Here is an 18,404-nt window from a genome sequence, read left to right as displayed (position 1 = left end):
AACTAGTAAAGTACACTAAAAATCGGTAAGAAGAAATTCCATGTCAAAGTTTTGTCGTTACCTGATCGTTACCTGATCGCCCAGAACAACGTTTAACAAGTATGCTGCTTATGCAACAAATTTTTATTCAACAAATTCTGGATATCTTCTTGTTTTTGGCCGAGTCGACCTGTTTTTGTTATGAGAAAATCCAAAATCTTCAGGCTTGAGAATTTTAGGTTAACAAGTCTGTATAAATCTTTTCCAAAAGCTTTGGTTCCAATGGCTACGACTACTTACAGGTAAATTTACGCTGAATAAATGTTGTTTTTGATTAGGTTTCCCAAGAACCTCATCTTTCTAAAGTTTGCAATTACTTCTGTAATATTGTTAAAAAATTGAAAGTAACGTTTTTGATGTTAAATACAATCGCTTCAGCTTCAGTTTTTGGAGCACTATGATTCCAGTTCTTAGCTGTTTCACAACCATCTTCTTTTTTGCTGTTTTATAGACCGACCAGACAATGTCAGAATAAAAGCATCAAGTCTGAGGCTATTAAATGGTTCAGCCGTTACATACACGTGTTCTGCACGTGCCAATCCGCCTGCAAGATACAGGTTCTACAAAGTGACTGGATCAACTGTAAAACTTGTCCAGGACTCCGCTTTTGCCGTGTACTGGATCAAAAAGATCAATTATGCAGATTACATTGGATTTGAAGCAACTGTAAAATGCATCCCATACAATTCCTTTGGGGATGGTCCAAGCAGGAATGCAACAGTGTATATTCAAGGTATGGAGCTAAGCCAACAACCAAACCTTTAATACTTTCAATAACTGTGCTCGTCTGGTAGGCACAGAACTGAAAACAGAACGGTTCAAGTGGTATTATGTTACATTCATGACCACCTTTGTTGGTATCATTCGCGTTGTAGTCAGTTCCTTTTTCAGCAATATAATATTTACAGATCATTGTTTTTTTGCAAAGCGTTTAGTTTGATTGCCTCTTTACTTTGTTGACATTATTTTTTTATATTCATCCACTTTTAATAAGAAGCACGGTGCTATGGAAGAGCTACATTTAGATCGAGCAATTTCGGATGGAAAAGTTTTGAAAAACAACTTCGGACAATAACTTCTCACGTATTTTCAATAACTTCGAGAAAATAGTTTTTTGGATGATGCCAAAATAGATACTAAAGCTTACTATGAGTTCACGTTATTCAATCATCTAATGTAAACTTACTATATGCTTGATGACTTCTTTTCTATATAAACTCACTAAACAGTTGAAAAATCATTTCTGTTTTATAGCAAAGTCTGATTATTAGCAGCAAAGCGTCTACTCCTGGTTGTAAGCATAATTCCTAATGATCTATGTTTTATTTCAGTGAACCCACTAATAAGTGTACCATCTTCACTTACTGTTAATGAAGGCAAAAATGTCACCTTAAATTGCACTGTGGTGGTAGCCAATCCTGCGCCTGCAATAACTTGGAAAGGCCCAGCAAACAATGTCTTATCACACACCAATGGAGTACTTTTTATGCCATCAGTCAGTAGGAGCCAGAATGGAACATACACATGCCAAGCTTCAAACGGTCATGGAATGCCTGCTACCAAGACGTCCTCTCTATTTGTGCACTGTAAGTAAATCAAACTTTGATGGTGCATGCTTCCTAACATGTTACATAAACTTCTATTACACAAAAACAGTTTCCTAGGATTTCCTCAGGGGAGTCGTCTCCTAGGCATTAATGGGACATTGAAATTCAAATGAACAAAGATTTACAATATATGTTAGTATACCATTATATTTACCAATATGTGTTTCACTCGTCCGTACCTAACACCACATCCTTCCCTCGTACGACAATACAGAATTGAACTTATTGACCCTGTTAGCTCCTTAATAGCTTGAAAATTATTAATGACTGATTGAATATCGATGTTTTCCAAACTGATTGCATTAGCTAGGCGTTATGGTTTATGTGACTTCTTTGCAGATGGATCCGAGTTCACGAGCAACAGCTCTAGCATAACTGCTTGCAGGCCACAAAGACCTATCATTAGATGCGTTGCAGATGGCTTTCCTGTACCAACAGTTAGATTAATGTTTTCAAATACTGAGATGGCAAGAGGACAGGGACAAGTTACTCATATAATAACTGACTTGGCAGACAGTACCTTCGGAGTATACACATGCTTGGCAAACAATACTATCAAGAAAGTGAACATAACTAGAACCTTGGTTAAAAAAGGTAATTAGAAGATTAATCATGGCTTTCTGAAGGGCTTAAACCGTTCCATAGTTCCGTCAAAAAATGGACTACTTCTTTGATTTTTTTTTCTAAAAAAATTGACGACTTAAGTGGAAGAATGGTGGTTTTGATCATTTCTCGCTTGAAAAGTGGCAAAATGATGACATCATGAAACTATTTTTAGAAGTCATGAATTTAGACCAATAATCCGAAAGTGCACCGTATAATTCTTCTTAATGTGAAAACGTAGTTAAATCCATCACAAGTTGGTTCAGTAAAAGTCAGTGAAAGACATGAAATTTACCAAGGATCACTGACTTGATTCATAAAGTTTAGAACCAATACCAAATGTCACGGATTTAATACGGAAGAAGGCTGTAATCGCGCTGCTTTTTATATATGCGAACTTTTTATAATTATCTTTCTGTCCAAATCCACAAACTCTAGAAATATATTTTTTTCAAGATGTGATCCAAGACTACATTCTTTCAATCGCATTTTACTTTACTTTTTTCCTTTCAAGTCTCACCAGACCAAAAAGTATATTTCCATAAAAAATTTTCTCCACTAAGTCAACTAATGATTCTATGTTTTAGATGCTCCTGATCCCGTAACAAATGTTGGCCTAAAATCAACTACGTACAGCATCGAAGTAGCATGGCGCTTGCCCGTGTGCAAAGGAGTGCGAGGAATAAAAGCAATCAGGGTAAAATACAAAAAGATTGGCGTCTCAAACTGGGAAGCAAAGAACGAAACAAAAAGTACCAGCAAGGCCATTATTGCTAAACTAGATAGTGACACAGAATATGAAGTGCAAGTGTTTATTGTTGATGGAAATGACGAAGAGCATCCCAGCCTCCGGTTTTCAAAAAGAACAGGTAATGTTTCGAGATATCTATTGTGTATTTGCTGTTTCCAACTTTGTTGTTCATGCTTCCTGAGAATTTCTACTTACCATTCTTCGAAACTTTATTGAGATGTTTTGATAAAATTATTTTGCATCTTATTGTTGGAAATGTTGCTTCTTTATCTGATACCTAATAAAACATGCATTTTCTCATGATACATGAAACTTAACTGTATTCCGTGTATTATTTTGTTGCACGGTATTTTACTGAGATTGATGATATTCTTGATGTAACAGAACTTTAAATAATATTACAGTATTTCACTTGATATTCTTCATTTACTCCTTTTGATTCAATCTCACTTCTCACACGATATTGTTGTCATGCACATTTGATATTTTACAATGTTAAGTGATATTGTCCTGTTTTACTAGCTATCATGATATATGACATTCTGTTTTGATATTGCTAAATGACACTTTATTGATTTTTATGACATTTATCATGTCTGATGATACCATATAGTATTATATGTTGGTTTATTGATATACTTTTATCATAATGTTGTTATGTGCTACGATCAGATATTTTACCTTCGTTCTTGATATTTCACAATATTGGCCGATATTGGATTATTTTGCATGATATCATATTATTTATCTTGATGCTTCACATTTGTATGACGCTAAGATATGTTTAACTATAACTATAGTGTACTTTGCTTAATGCTTCGTTTTATATTATTCATTATACGCTGCTCAATCTTCGCTTTATGGCCCTATTAGGTGTTTTTAATTGATGTTCGTCTTTCTACATAATTTCATTTTGTTTTTTCTATGTTATTTCGATATTTTACATTACACAGTAGAATATTTTCTTGCACAATATTCCACTATCATGTATGACACAATTACATTTAGTTCAATGATACTTCGCTTTTGTTCATGATATCATATTTATTGCATATGGTTAATTTTTACTGTTACATTACGATTTCTAAGTTGTATGTTACTATTCTGTGCTACATGATATTATATTAAATTGTATCAATAATCACTATGCCTTGATGAAAATTGATAGTACTTTTTGTTATAGTGACAGAGCAGCGATAATTTGCTTGTAGAACAACACGGCTACAACTCTCTGAGCTAATCCTAATGTGGCCATTAGGTAGATTGGTTACATGTGATGGCTGCATGTCTCTATACACAGTGTATTTTACTATGTTCAACGATTTTCTTTATTATGCAGTATCGATTATGACATTATGACGCGTTAGCCTTCTTTATTTACTATAATTAAGACCGAAATAAAGTATTCAAAACGAACGGAAAGGGGCAAAAAGTGACTTGATACACGTTGTGAAAAGGTCTAGAATTGATATTTGACAAATTTAGGGGTAATGCTTCTCTTATCTTAAATTTGGTCCTAATACTGCATATGATATTGTACCTGACGTTATAGCGTGATACAGCTGCATGCCGCTAACCTTGCATGCAGCAAGGGTTTTGTAAAAATTATCAGTATGGACTAGCCATTACATTTCAATATTAAACTATTCTATTTATGTAAAATATTTGCACTTTGTTTTTTTAATTTGCTAGCCAAAGATTTGCAGTAATAGCGCTATTGAAGTAGCCTAAAGTAAAGTAACCAAATGAAAATTATTATTCATTATTGTTCATTAAATCGTATGAATGTTTTTTTGTCCGAAGAAGGCACATCAAGCATGACGTCAGAGACAAATAGTCTAGCTTCCAGTTGTCTGCGTCCGATTTAACTTTATACGATTTTCCCAAATACAGCAGAGCCCAAAGTTCTACTGAAACTATAAGGTAATGAGTATTCAATGTTCATAATCTCTTAGTCTTATTGATATGATGAAAAACACAATCGACAGCTTGTTTTGATGTAGACACCATCAAGACATGCATCTCCATAAAGGTTCTGTTATTTTACATCTTTATTCTACAATTTTTCTTCTTAACGTATTGAGGGAGTATAGAACTTTTAGAGATGATAAAAAATAAAAAACCCAAAAACAATTCTCAAACCTCTTGAGTCGCGCTTGTTAAATGCTTTCAAAATTTGAAAAAAATTTGGCATCTATAATATTATCAAGAAAAGTTATCAAAGCTTTTACTTCTTTGAATACCAACTGTGTGGTATTTAATGAAAAATTATTTTTTGTTTATGAAGATTTGCCCCTCCCAGATGACACGGATCTACAATTTGATGAAAAAAGGCAATGGTATGCAAAAGCTATGTTTAAAAGTGATGGTTGACTACACAAATTGTTATGTAGCCAGGTAAGAGTCTCGGGAAATATCACCCGATAATTTCTCTAAGCGTTTAAAACAATTGTATCAATGAGCACCTCGGTGATGACTGCATCAAATTGGCCAGACAAATTGTCCCACTTTTACATGCAAAGCATATATTTTCCGACTTGTGCGAGATCCAACTATGAAATGGCTGCAGCCATATGTAGCACTGCAGAAGAAAAACGTATGATAATGCTTCAGTTTTTTCTTGATTGTTAGCGATTCTATTCTGTAAGCTAAAACCACAATTCCTTCTATAGGTGCATGGTTATCAGATGCCAGTGCATGATGTCACAGGAATTTAGAGCCGAGCCTCCTATGTTTTATCGCTGATTGACTCCTTCATCTGCTGTTCATCACCGCCATCTCCTGACTTGATTGGCAAAGAGGATTCTTAATCTAACTGTCAGTTAATGACTCGTTTTTCATGCATTGTTGTATTCAATAATGATCTACTCAATAAACGGGGTTGGGTTTTCCCCAAAAATATCAGATAGTCTATCGTAAATATTGGCATATATTGGCAATAGTTCATCGCCATAATTTTACCAAGTCATATTTTGCTTTAAATTTTTAAAGACATTTTCGATAGCCATTCTTAATTCTTGTGTATTTTGCCTGGTTCCAGCTTGATTTGATTGCAATAATTGCATCGAGAATGCTCCCTTTAAAAAACGTTGGCATCTTCAGTAGCTTCCAAATAACGGGACCGCCAGCACCACCAGGCAGAATTGAGTGATAATGCAGCTTCCAGTTCACTATGACACTTGCATCTAAATAGGCTGTGTTATGCTTGTCCTATTAGATTGCAAGATAACCAGTCAATAGACAAGTAAGTTAAGCGTGTTGTACGTCAAATGTTTACTTTAGCAAATCATTTAACAAAGAATTCTTCATTTACAAAGAAAAAACAATTAACATATCTTTGTGATGGGTATGAAAAACAGAAACATTACACGTCAAGATCTTATGTCATATATTAAAAGTTTTTATTTTCAGATACACATCGCAAACATCTACTGAATTCAAAGTATAGGTCCCGAATCTTTGATTGGTTGAGAGACTAAATTCTCAATACCATGTTGACCAATCAGAATTCAAGAATATGACAACAAACATGCCACGCAGCTAGAATCAGGCCTATTTCGCACAAAAAATAAACGTGTAAATTGTGCTGAAAGTCTCTCAGCCAATCAAGGTTTGAAACTTATGCTTGGAATTCAATAATCAATTGGTTTACAAGTCATGGTACATGGAAGAAGACTAAAAACAATAAACAGATTTGATTTAAAATGATTTTTCGGAGCTTTTCAGGCATCCTTATGGCCTAAAAATTAGACTTTATTGTCAGGCTTGTATTGAAAAAGTTTTACCTTAACTTAAACCCCAGACATTCGCTACCTCAGCGATAGAAATATGAATGCCAGGATTTTTTACAGAATATTCTATACATTACATCAAAGCAACAATTCTTCCATGCAAATGATCTGCGAATGGCTTCATTATTGAACGGAATTGCTTTGTATACACCTTGCTCATTAAGTTCTCGAGTTCATTATAGGAATTGTAGAATCGGTCTTCAGTAGTTCCCAGTTCTTTGGCTTGTCTTCGTAACTGCTTGAGGAAGGCGTAGAAGAGTAGTTGATTCAGCGGACAATAATAGGCCACATCTTTGTATGGAAACTCTGCTACAATTTTGTTTTTAGAGAAGCTATCAAGTTGACAGACCACAACTGGCATGCTTTCCGTCAAAGACCCGCTAGAATACCTTATAAGACTATTCAAGTCAATGTCCTTGTTGCTGCTCAGGATACCAATTATAAGGCTAATTTGCTCCGCATGCGCAGGGTTTAGGTGCTGCATTATCTGAAAAGCTTCGTCCACTCTGTCTTGCAATTTTGTTCTTTTCAATGTGGAGCCACATTCAAGGCTTTCTTTTTCCCGACCTTTTCTATGCACTTCCTTATCAAGCTTCATGTTCTCGATCCAATACAAACATTTTATATATACCCAGGCAACTTGGCAGTAAATCAAAAGTTTCTCTTCGCATTTGGAAAAACTTGATGTGTCAAGTCTTCTCAAAATCTCGATCAGGGCATCAATGACAACCGATTCATCGTAATGTTTACTTCTTGATCCATTCACAAAAACCCTGGACACCTCTTTGTGTACTTTTGCGCAGTAATATATCTTAAAAAGACAACCCAGATTCCTAGTCCACTCAGGTTTGCTATCGATGTGGCTTCGGTGCATTTTCTCTGATTCTAATAGGGAATATTGGAGACTGTAAAAATATTTATCCATACCTCTGGCACAAATCTCATACCACAACCCATCAGATATCCATATCTGTCCATATATATCAGACAACAAGTCGTCACAAATGTTCACAGCCTTTTCCAGTTGTTGATCAGCTATATCTCGAAACAGATTATTTTCTTCAATGAAATAATGTGGACATTTTTTCGACTTTAGCGATTTACGTAAGCTTTTCAATACCAAAAATAAACATGTAACAAGGTTTTCTGGCCTCCAAATTCCAGGATTTTTTGCTTCAACAAGGTAGAACATAATGTTTTTGATGCTGTATGATGTAATACCAAGTTTAGAAAGATAATCTGTATGTAACGTTTTCATAATACGGTAACAACTCTTTTGAGTATCACTCCATCGATCAACAAGGGTTACTTCAGCAATAGAAAACGACAGTCGCCATTCAAAAGGGTAGTCTCCATCGTTATTACCAAAACAACTACTCTTTGCAACAAGATCTACTCCATAACCAGTGATTTCATTTATAAGCTTCTTTTCAGGAAAATTATATCTCCGCCTTCGCCGCTTCCATTCAGCTGCTTGAGTAGGCCAATGGGGACAGTGCAATGCAAAAACCATATCTAGGGGGCTGATTTTCACTCGCTGTGGCAAACCAGATATGTTCCAGAACACCTTACTTGCCGGACCACACTGCTGAAACATCAGCCAGCCAGCGAATCGCTCACGATTAAACTTCTCGTGCATCATAATAAAGTTATCTGATCGCAAAAATTGTCCAGTTAGCCTCGAGTTTGTTGCCTTGTATAAATCATGGCTGCAAATGACCTCTCTTTCGAAAAACTCCATAATCTTTTCTATTTCTAGTGAAGCATGGAACTCCCCTTTCATTGCAATATGCCTAAAGTCATTAACAATTTGTTTGATTGGTTTGACAACTTTTATATAGACGTACCCTGGTACACTGGCATCAACAATTTGCGTATTGAAGGAAACATCATTCTTGGAGTTTGGGGCCATGGCTTGACCTAAGACGTCAAAGTTCTTGTATATGTACATAATATCAATATCACTTGAAGCATCTGCATAATGCAATGACGCAATCGTCTCCCTGTAACTTCCTACATACCGTACCCTGACTATGTCTTTGCCATAAATCTTGCTAATCAAGGACTCTTCGAATTCCATGTAAGGTATGAGAAACCTTGCTCTGGTCCGCCACCAAATGTTTGTTTTGTCCAAAACGTCATGCAGGAAAAGGCTGAGATTGCGATTATCAACCCTGCAGGACGAGAAATCTAGACGTAACTTTATCTGATATTTTAAAAATAGTAAGAAAGTCACACTACTTCATAACGCTGGGCACTTTTTTATAGGAAACCCGGTGTAAAGAGTTGACAGAATAATGTCAGAAAATATTTTGCGGTAAGTAGTATAAAAAATTTCCGTCAAAATAAACTACGCCCCATGTTGTCTGATCCATGCTTGGCTTTTAGCGAATAACAGAATAGCACCAAGATTGGGTCATAAAACCAGAGCTGACTGAGCACTTTTGATCATCTCAAGATTCCAATTGAACCTTAAAGGTATTTGACACAGGTAAAAGTGGCTTACAGCCACTCGATCACGAGCGATGGACCAACCAAATTGCGCACAGAGAATAACACATGAACAGTTTCCGCCTTTCTGCAAATCGGCGAAATCCTAGAGCAGCGCGCAGTGGTTTCACGTGAGCAGTTTTCAATTCCCTTCTTGTGCGCGTGCTCTGATCAATTTGGCCTAAGTTATTTTTGGATTCGCTGTACTTATACATGTCAAAAGCCTTTGAAATAAAATGTTACCTGGGGAGACGAGCAAAGTTTTAATGAGAGCGGCAACTGGAGTCAAAGAGCATGCGCATGGAACGAAGTTGTTATTACGCATGCTCTCTGACTCCAGGACGGAGCTCGTTTGAAGATTTTCACTCGCTCGTCTCTCAAACAAATATGTGCAAAAATCAGCCGGCGGGCTATTTTCTTCACGATCTGAGCGTGATGTGAAATGACGATGAAGTGAAATGAAATGAAACTAGGGATAGCAGGTAAATATGGCAGGGGAATGAAAATTTGTCTTGGACTGGCTGGAGACAGGGTGTCGTGTCAAAGAGGGAAATTTAAACTGACCAAGACAATCGCAACTTGCGGGGGACGTGGGGGGATTGGAAAAATACAAGGGTCATTTGATTTTACGAACGGGGACGGTCGGGACATTTCTTACTGACACGGTTTCACCGGGCATGGTACACTGGGATCGACTTGAGTAACTTATGAAGGCAAATTACGGGTAGCTGCTGTAACAAAATCTTACAGAAAGGATATCAAATTACCCAGGCAAATAATCCAAGTAAACAGAACTAATTGCATTCATTACCTGCCTGTAGTTTGACCATGCTTCCAATACGAAAACGTGTTAACTTTGCCAAATAACTTGTAAACAAAAATCTTCCAGCATCGTGAAACTCTGTGAATTATCTTGAAACAAAGTCTTTTCAAATTCGTGGCTGTAGATACGCTGTAAAGGGACACGATTATAAAGCCAAGAATCCTCAATAACAATTCGGAAATCATATTTGCAAAGGAAGCTAATTTTATAACTTCAGAGTGCTTCTGCTTCAGAAACAGGAAGAGCGCTGGTGAAAACCCATTTTCCAGCATGGGTACTTTCCCGAAAGAAATGCTTCTAATCCTTTGTTGACAGATCTGGACAAACTCATCATGTGATGCTCATCACTCGTGTCATAAATCAGGCAACATTCAAGAGGTTGTAGAGGTTGTATGATCAAGCGTTAAAGGGTATAGTGTCGGGGGAGGGCTCGAGGAACATTGTCTTTGCCTCGCCCCTATTTTCCGCTTTATTTTTTGTCTTCCGACACTCCTCCTTCACTTTCTTACTCTCCTCCACAGAGGCAAATGTAAAGGGAGATAGGGAGTGAGAAAGGTGGAGCTGCGGAGAATATGAGAGAAGGCGCTGTATATTTTTCAATTATTGATACCGATTCTCCAGTTAACTGAAGCTCAATATGATAGTTGTATGTGACAATCTTTGGGTGATTTAGTTCTACCTTTTTCTAGCTACAGGAGAAGCACGTTCAGATATTAACACGTTCAATGACTTTCCTTCCTGTCTTATCACAGGCCTACTGACAAAACTTGCAAACATTTTTTCTAAAGAAATTCCAGCGGTCAATAAAAAGGATCTCCAGTAACACAACTCCGTCTTATCAATGTATCAAATACAATAGATTAACATGAATTACTTTGACTGTATAACGACTTTGTTAATTTTCGAACTATTCAAAGTGAATATCTCGTTATAACCAAAAACACGAGCTAAGAGAATGTGAAAACGAAGGCCTAAGGTCTGGAATAAATATTGTGAATGCAGATTTCCTTTAAGCTTTTGAATTTAATTTTTACGTTACTTTGGCAGTGAGCCCTATTGTAAAGAATTCTCTTTGTAGATAAATTATTATAGGCTACCCACTTTGAATATATATATCATATTATTATTAGCATGTACAAGAAGGCATTTACCAATATAAATAGGAAACAGATGGAGCATTGAAAAGGGGGGGTGGGTGGGTTGTTGACGCCTCTTCAAGAGATATTATTATTATCAAGAGATATCTTAGCATTATTACAGCTGGTCAAAAGATATCTAAGCATTGTCGTTTAAATTTGATCTTTAGAAAAGGTTCAATAAGAATTAGACCTTTATTAATCCGAGCAAATTTAGAAAAATTTCAAAATAACGTCAGGTTTGGATGCAGTAGATAAAATAATGCTAATTAAGATATAAAAGTGAAACTATGTTACAAAGGTTTCATAACCTTAACCTTTACTCTCAATTACTCAATCCTCTTACTGATTTTACATGTTCAGTCATCTTACGATTCACATTTAATTCAATTCAGACATGATCTGTAGATGATAGCTTAATCCTTAGATAAAGAATCCAAACTGTGTCTGAGGGCAGTACGCAAGACACTACATAAATGAGACTGCAGAGATCTGTCTTACTCTGTATTGGGCTTTTAAGACATGAATTGATACACCAATCATAATGACATAATGTAAGTGAGAGTTAAACATGCACCGCTATGACTGGTTTAGTCTGCTCAGATGTCAGCCCCAGCACCATTTTGCATATTTCAATTCCATACCACATTAAAGGCAAAGAATTAAATGTTTTTGGTGTTCTGTATCATCTAGGCAAACGTTTTATAATAAAACAGTCCCTCGTCTTGAATTCCAATGCAATGCTGAAATATTTACATATCTGCAAATTGCAAATCGTTCATTGATGTATTCTGCGAGGTAGGAAGAAACATCAGAATTGCAACCGCACCGTTGAAAATATAGCAAAGGAAATAGGCATTGTATGCTTGATAAAAGATGTTCAGCAATTTTAGCGGGCGTTGTAGCCAGAGCGTCCGGAGAACTGGAAGCGGCGTTGCTAGCTAACGCGTGGAACGCATTTCGCTTACCACACCCAGACAGCCACGCGAAGAGGGAGGGGGGGGGGGAGGCCCCGAGCTGAGAGGTTATAGCAATGTTCTTAACAACAAACAAGAACAACAATCGCAGTTTTAATGACGTCATCACGGGCCCAATCTTCATTCCGGTCCCAGGCCCGATAAATGCTCACGATCAGCGTGGATCCAGTATATTGTTTTTCTGAAAGGTTTTCAAAGCCAGGATTATCAGCTAGGGGCCTCTGGACTGTGGTTGTGATAAATTCCTAACAAGCCCCAAATCTGAAAGCGAGTTCAGCAAGCAATTAGCTGGAAATATCAGCAATGGCAAAGATGTCATCTGCCACTGGCATGAAATAGAATTCGTTCTCTAGAACATACTCACAAAGATTTGTTTGTTCCCTTCTTTTTCCCCTTCATTTTGTAGCTCAAGTATTAAAACCACGGAATAATCGTTATTGACCTATACCTAGGCGATAAGTGCTTCAAAAAGCATCATTGAACAAGGTAGGAAAATCAATATAGATTTTGCAATGAAAAATACCTTGAAGATTGTAACTCATTGCTCAAGCGATTTGTTTTGGTCACTTTTTCCGTCATTAGAAGGGGAATCCCAGTTTCCGAGCCGTATTCTTTTCAAAATGGATTCACCAACTTTGCTTATTGGTGTTGTCTCAGTTTTGGTAACAGGCAGCACAGTCACATCCTGTCCGATCTGTTTGCGCTTTCCATCACCAATTTTATTCTCCGTCGTATCCAAACACTTTCTCTCGGTTATTAGTTCAACTGAACTCTTTTCTTCAGTGACAACTGTAGCTGACGTATGGTCATCAGTGTATTGCACCAGGCCACTTGGACCCGGTGTAACATTGTCAGCCTCGATCGCGTCAACTCGAGAATCTGATTCTATTGTAATGTTTTCGTGTAGTTTTTCGCTCACTTCTTCGGACTTTTCAACTATTTCGCCTACTCCTTCTGATTTTTCAATTATTTCGTCAACAACCTTAAATGACGCTTCTTCAGGCTCCTTTTGTCTGTGATAAACAGTTTTAAAATTGTCCGGTGATCTTTTTATTTTCTCCTCTGAAAAAAGCATAACAACTTGAAAAAATAAACAAAAGGAAAATCGTTTTTTTTAAAAGTGGAGTTTTATGAATAAAGCAGTAACACAGTTTAGAATTCCATCATAGCAGAGAGAATATTTTCGATATCTTATCAAAAATCATTGAGCAAGCAAGATCGCCTTTTTAGCTCAGTGTTTTTGAATCAGTTTCAGATTTAATCTGTCTACATTCATATATAAAATCACAATGTGAGTGGACAGAATGTTCTACTTTCCACAGTTCAACTGCATACAAACGTGTTGAATGGGGTAATAAGCACCGACTGGTGGAAGCAAGGGGCTAACCAAACACAAAACTCTTCTTCTAACAACTTTTACCGTCTTTTCATTATTTGACGTTGCTCAATTCAAAGGTTAAACATTAAAGAGTCAAGCTAGCTATATAAAGGGGTACATTGGTACCTTGACCTTTTCGTAAGACGACATTTCGTAAAAGCCTTCTTCTCATTAAAAGAACGGATCGTATTAACTCACATTAACTGAATGCATTGAGTTAAATAACTTTTCAATGCTGATGCCAAGACACATACATAAAACCATAAACAATACCTGATCTTCTTCTTGATGTTCCTGTTCCATCCTTGCTTTGTTCTCTCGATTTCCTATCTCTATGACCAGAAGAATGCCTTCGAGTGTCTGCAGCTTTGTTGCTAACTTTAACCTGTCAGGTTATACCAATAACGCTTCCAATATCAACAGAATAACGAAAAAATAACGAAAAGCAGTATGAAAGCGATGCATCATAGTATTTTGACTGTATTAGAAGAAATAAATCCCCGTTCTTAACTCTAGCCCTTCGATTGTCATTGAGAAATTGTTTCCCTTTTTTTAAATCTAACGCAGAAGCTGGCTTTGACGTGTCTCATTGTTGTACATTTGAAATTTGGTTTTCCTTCCCGAAAATTATCGCTGACTCAGTTGGAAAGAGGGCTTGAACTCCAAACCACTCGGCTCTGTGCTCAGCGTTTCAACAAATGAGCTACACTTTATCTCATAGAGTTTTTACTTGTGACGTGATAAAAATCCGTTTTTAGAATTTTTAATTTGCCACATAACCTATCACGACACGATAATAATATTTCAAAAAACGGATGAGATATGGCCAATTAGGAGACCAAATTACAGAGCTTTGATAGGAAAAGATCCTGGGCTCATGTGACCATATCTCAGCCAATTCATAACACATTTAACTCATTTTGCACATTTTGTGGTATTTCATGATACCCCTTCAGGTTTTGGTATCCAAATTCTTGAAATAGACTTTTTGACATCATTACTTAAGAACACTTTTAAGAATTTAAACACTATAAAAACAAATCTTGACAAAGTAGCCTATAGCTAAACTTGCAACAAAATTTGCCAAGTTTCCAATAACTTCAAAACCATAAGTTTTTAACTTGATAAAAAATTAGTTGAAATAAACTGGGTTTTTCTCAAACAAAGCAGTACTTTTATTGACTATTTCCCTGAGTACACCTTTAGCTCTCCCGCATAAAATTTTGTTCATTTTCTGAAAATATATTTATTGAAAACACACCTCTGTGTTTCTAGAATGCTCTCTACCATCACGGTGCTCCCTTCTGCTACTGATATCTTTTGAATCAGTGGATTCGACTTTCCCACCAAATAACATAAACTGTTTCAGCCCTTGTATCTGCATATTTAGAGCCTCTATCTAAAATATAAGACTTTCATTTTCAGATTCTTGATAATCCATATACAAACTTACAGAGGTTTTTGGAAATGATTCTAAGTAACTGCTACTTTAAGATGAAAGAAATGATCCCATCAATCTTTTTAAGACAAAAATTAAGCAGGAAATATGCAAATAAATAGAAAATGATACTATCAAATGAAAAATTAAAGTTTTCAGAAATGGGCTAAACTGATATTGCCTTTGACATGCACAGCTTTATTCAAGTGAATAATGTGTTATTAATCTTCACTATTTCCTTACTGACATAATTGGAAAATTAAGTTCACTCAGGCAGTTCTCAGTGTCATCCCACAGAAACAAAAATGATGTAACAGCATGAAGTTTTGACTCGATAGAAGTAGGCTATATGCTAAGATATTGTGTTTTACAGTTAATCAATATTGAAGAAAACCCAAACCTGTTTGTCTTTCTCTTTCAATTTGTCATTGTCCATGTCATTTTTGGGTTGATTTTCTAACTGTTTTTCTAGCTGACCTATAACCCAAATAAGCTTATCCCTTTCAATTTCCCTAGACACCATTTGAGATTTCAGATCAAGGTTCTCCTCTGTTAGCTTTTGCACCTTCATTTCTTCAATTCCTAAATAAGCAAGATAGGAGACAGATCAAAATAAACAGGAAGGTATATACCAGAGCAAAGTATTATGATAAATAAGGCTGGTCTATCTCTTGTTTAGATAACATTTGATTAAGTATGTGGTGAGCAGACATTGGTCTTTACTTTGAATTAGAAAAAGAGCTTTTGAAAATGAAAAAGAGCACATTTTTTGAGCTGAAATTAGCATGCTTCAAAAAAACATTGGGGGAATGCTGCTCTAGTTTCTCTTAACTTTCTATAGCCATGGATAGCACTAACCATTTCTCTTAGAAAATAGTTCAGTTTCAACATGTCAGTAGATAGGCTGTATTATACAGTCAACTTACTCCTGGCACTTCTACTATCTTCATTTTCTTTCAGCATCTTTGATTGGATCTCCTTAGAACCTGCGTCTGCATACTGATGCAATGAGCTATTCATAAGATGCAGCTTATCAACTTCCTAAATTATAAATGACATCACTATGATAAATGATTCAGTAACAAATTCCCAACTTCAAAAGCAGCTTGACATCTTAAAATTATAGCAATAGCAACCACCTTTTTACTTCAAGTTTTCCCTTCTTTACCTCCTTAGTAGAAATTGGATATATACCCTACTTTATTTGATCTAACATTATATGTCTAAGGCATGAATTATTCCTACCTATAATCAATCCTTTATGACTGCAAATAAAAACTTATTGTTCTATGAAATGTTTCCTTAAAATGTGAAATCATATATCTGATGCCCAAAATAAATTTCAGTGAATCTCTCACTGATAACTTCATAACTTTTCCATCAACTATATCTAGTAATTTTAAGTAAATACCTGCAAAACACTCATGATGAAACTCAAAATGGCTTCCCTTTGATCTTGGGTGAACATGTCAAGCAAAGCTTTTTCTCTGCATGAACTAAACAATGATTCCATTGCAATACCTTCAAAGAATATTTGTTATTATTTTCTCAAATGTAGACATAATTCAAGTTCAGTCAAATGCATTACGAAGGCAATTTATCTTCCAAACACTTCTGCTAACAATTCATTATTAAGATGGACAGGTTTTCCAGTAGGCAATTACACCGAACTCTCAAAGATTTCAAACTAAAACTTCCTCTGCAGAAAGGTGGTCCTTACTAATTCCAAATTACCCTAACTAGCATCTAAATTTATATGCTGTTAGTATGTTTGCAGAAAATCTTAATGGAAATCAAGTTTACATGTTGCAATCATGCCTACATGCATGTCCTATTTTCACAAAGCAATTTAACTGACAATATTTCCATACTAAAGACATTGTGTCAACTTACATTTCTCTTTGAGTGAATCTGACAATGCATTCTGTTCCTTCCTGTGGCACTCTACCAAAGCTTTAAGATCTTCCCCAGAAGCAACTAATTGCTCTATAAAACTGTTTGCAGTTGAAATAAGTGCAAAAAATGTATTGAAATTAGATGGATTACATTCACTATGAAGGATCCATCTTTGAAGTGTTCTGGCTGCAGCAACAAAATGATGTTGATTTACTAAAGCTGACATAGTTTCTGAAATGGCATGTTGAGAAAACATTAGATAATCTTCAGGAAGAGAATCAATCAAGTTAACATGAATTTGTGACACCATCAAAGGAAGCATGAGGGTACCTTCTCGGCCAACAAAAATGTAATGCTTATCAAACATCAGTGCATTAGATGCTGACCCTTTTTCTTTGAACCTTATTTCACAAACTTTGGATAGTTTTTCATCTATGATTTTAGTCTCAAATTTTATGGAGTTTATCTCACCAAACCTTGAAAAAATTTCAGACATAAGCTCCTGATTGACAACTGGTGGAAGATTTGTGACAATGATGGCAAGAGAACCTTGGTTTTTAGGGTTTCTTGTATCATGTTTTATGGCACCTGTGTGTCTCGGAAGGTAGAGACAGCTAAAATTTGTCGTGAGTATGGGTTTTTGTGACTGACAATATTCTACATCTGTCAAATAATGGTGTGTGTCCAATGGCTTGTTATAATGATTCTCATTCATTTTCTCTAAATGATCAGCATTCACAATAAGGCCTTGTTCTTTTTCTTTAACTTTAGCATAGCTTGACCAGAGTAGAGGGGATTGCTCCTTGACACTGCTATAAATGTTATGTTCATCTTCTCTTGCTTGTCTTAATGGCATATTTCTTGGGCTGCTAAGGAGGGTTTTTCCATCACAAGCATCATAAACTATGTGTTCATCAACTCTAGTTTGTGATTGCTGTATTCTTGGTGCACTATGCTTGTGCCCACTTTCCCAAAGTGGGGTATGTTGTGCAATGTTGGGTTCGACCAGGTGCACTGTTTCCTCAAAATTACTGCATTGTCTGCGTTCATCCTCGTGGTGCACTTGACTTCTACTAGGCCCCTTGTTACTAGCCCTAAGGTAGATATCATCAAAGTCATCGTCAGTGTATCCAGTATAAGGTCCAGTAGGCTTCTCTGCCTCTTTAACAGCCAGAGCAACTTCACTACTTGCAGGTTTTGGTGGTCGAAAACCACCTCTTCTCCTGAATGGTCTCTGTCTCCCTCTTGGTGGCCTTGGTCCTCTGAAGTTCCTAAACATTTTTTTCAATCTATGTTACTTCTCATTGCTTTCCATAGGTTCTAAGGACATGCATTTCAACCAGTTACTACTGTGTGTCCAAACCTACATTATTTCCATTTAGAAAACTTGCTCTTATAATCATGGTCGCTGGAATTACCACTTTCTCCCACAAGACCCTCCGAGAACCAACCAGAATCAAATAATCTTAGAACTT

The 18,404-nt window shown here is 36.3% G+C and overlaps 3 protein-coding genes across 10 annotated transcripts in view; 1 reads left to right on the top strand and 2 right to left on the bottom strand.

Annotated features, from left to right (window-relative positions):
* The window catches only part of LOC135684270 (hemicentin-2), a 16,279-nt gene extending 11,963 nt beyond the window's left edge, over positions 1 to 4,316 (top strand). For 5 of the 6 annotated variants that reach the window (XM_089114969.1, XM_089114963.1, XM_089114964.1 and 2 more), the window contains 4 exons: positions 491 to 772; positions 1,371 to 1,625; positions 1,986 to 2,240; positions 2,837 to 3,216. In XM_089114969.1, the coding sequence (XP_088971095.1) occupies positions 491 to 772; positions 1,371 to 1,625; positions 1,986 to 2,240; positions 2,837 to 3,216 (1,172 nt within the window). Of the gene's footprint in view, positions 1 to 490; positions 773 to 1,370; positions 1,626 to 1,985; positions 2,241 to 2,836; positions 3,217 to 4,183 lie in introns of those variants that run through there. The other variant, XM_089114968.1, reaches the window with a different exon arrangement.
* On the bottom strand, positions 1,538 to 18,404 carry LOC135684271 (uncharacterized). Of its 3 annotated transcripts, none has more exons than XM_065199757.2 (8): positions 16,927 to 18,404; positions 16,445 to 16,554; positions 15,960 to 16,074; positions 15,434 to 15,615; positions 14,857 to 14,994; positions 13,869 to 13,980; positions 12,741 to 13,279; positions 1,538 to 1,623 (listed from the first exon to the last, which is right to left on the bottom strand). In XM_065199757.2, the coding sequence occupies exons 1-7, from the start codon at positions 18,206 to 18,208 to the stop codon at positions 12,756 to 12,758; spliced, it is 2,463 nt and encodes an 820-aa protein (XP_065055829.2). In that variant the 5' UTR covers positions 18,209 to 18,404; the 3' UTR covers positions 1,538 to 1,623; positions 12,741 to 12,755. The 3 variants fall into 3 exon arrangements, with proteins under 3 accessions (XP_065055829.2, XP_065055831.2, XP_065055828.2); XM_065199759.2 differs by lacking the exon at positions 1,538 to 1,623 and adding an exon at positions 10,095 to 10,233; XM_065199756.2 differs by lacking the exon at positions 1,538 to 1,623 and adding an exon at positions 11,893 to 12,031.
* On the bottom strand, positions 6,314 to 10,376 carry LOC148957634 (uncharacterized). Its single transcript, XM_065199760.2, has 2 exons — positions 10,093 to 10,376; positions 6,314 to 8,965 (listed from the first exon to the last, which is right to left on the bottom strand). The coding sequence occupies exons 1-2, from the start codon at positions 10,374 to 10,376 to the stop codon at positions 6,865 to 6,867; spliced, it is 2,385 nt and encodes a 794-aa protein (XP_065055832.2). The 3' UTR covers positions 6,314 to 6,864.

The sequence above is a fragment of the Rhopilema esculentum genome, chromosome 21 (assembly GCF_057945365.1).
Source record: "Rhopilema esculentum isolate cy_ngs chromosome 21, ASM5794536v1, whole genome shotgun sequence".
Lineage (NCBI taxonomy): Eukaryota > Metazoa > Cnidaria > Scyphozoa > Rhizostomeae > Rhizostomatidae > Rhopilema > Rhopilema esculentum.
Note: the sequence above shows the minus strand (reverse complement) of the source record. Positions and strands in the feature narration are given on the sequence as shown.

Bases quoted from the DNA above. Each gene is read 5' to 3' on its own strand.
- LOC148957634 (XM_065199760.2), bottom strand. From the start codon at position 10,376: ATGCTGGAAAATGGGTTTTCACCAGCGCTCTTCCTGTTTCTGAAGCAG. The intron at 8,966-10,092 runs GTAATGAATGCA...CTCGTCCTGCAG, and splicing joins CATGGTCAAACTACAGGCAG to GGTTGATAATCGCAATCTCA.
- LOC135684271 (XM_065199757.2), bottom strand. From the start codon at position 18,208: ATGTTTAGGAACTTCAGAGGACCAAGGCCACCAAGAGGGAGACAGAGA. The intron at 14,995-15,433 runs GTTTGGGTTTTC...CTTATATTTTAG, and splicing joins TGAAAGAGAAAGACAAACAG to ATAGAGGCTCTAAATATGCA. The intron at 13,280-13,868 runs GTATTGTTTATG...TGCTTTTTTCAG, and splicing joins AACATCAAGAAGAAGATCAG to AGGAGAAAATAAAAAGATCA.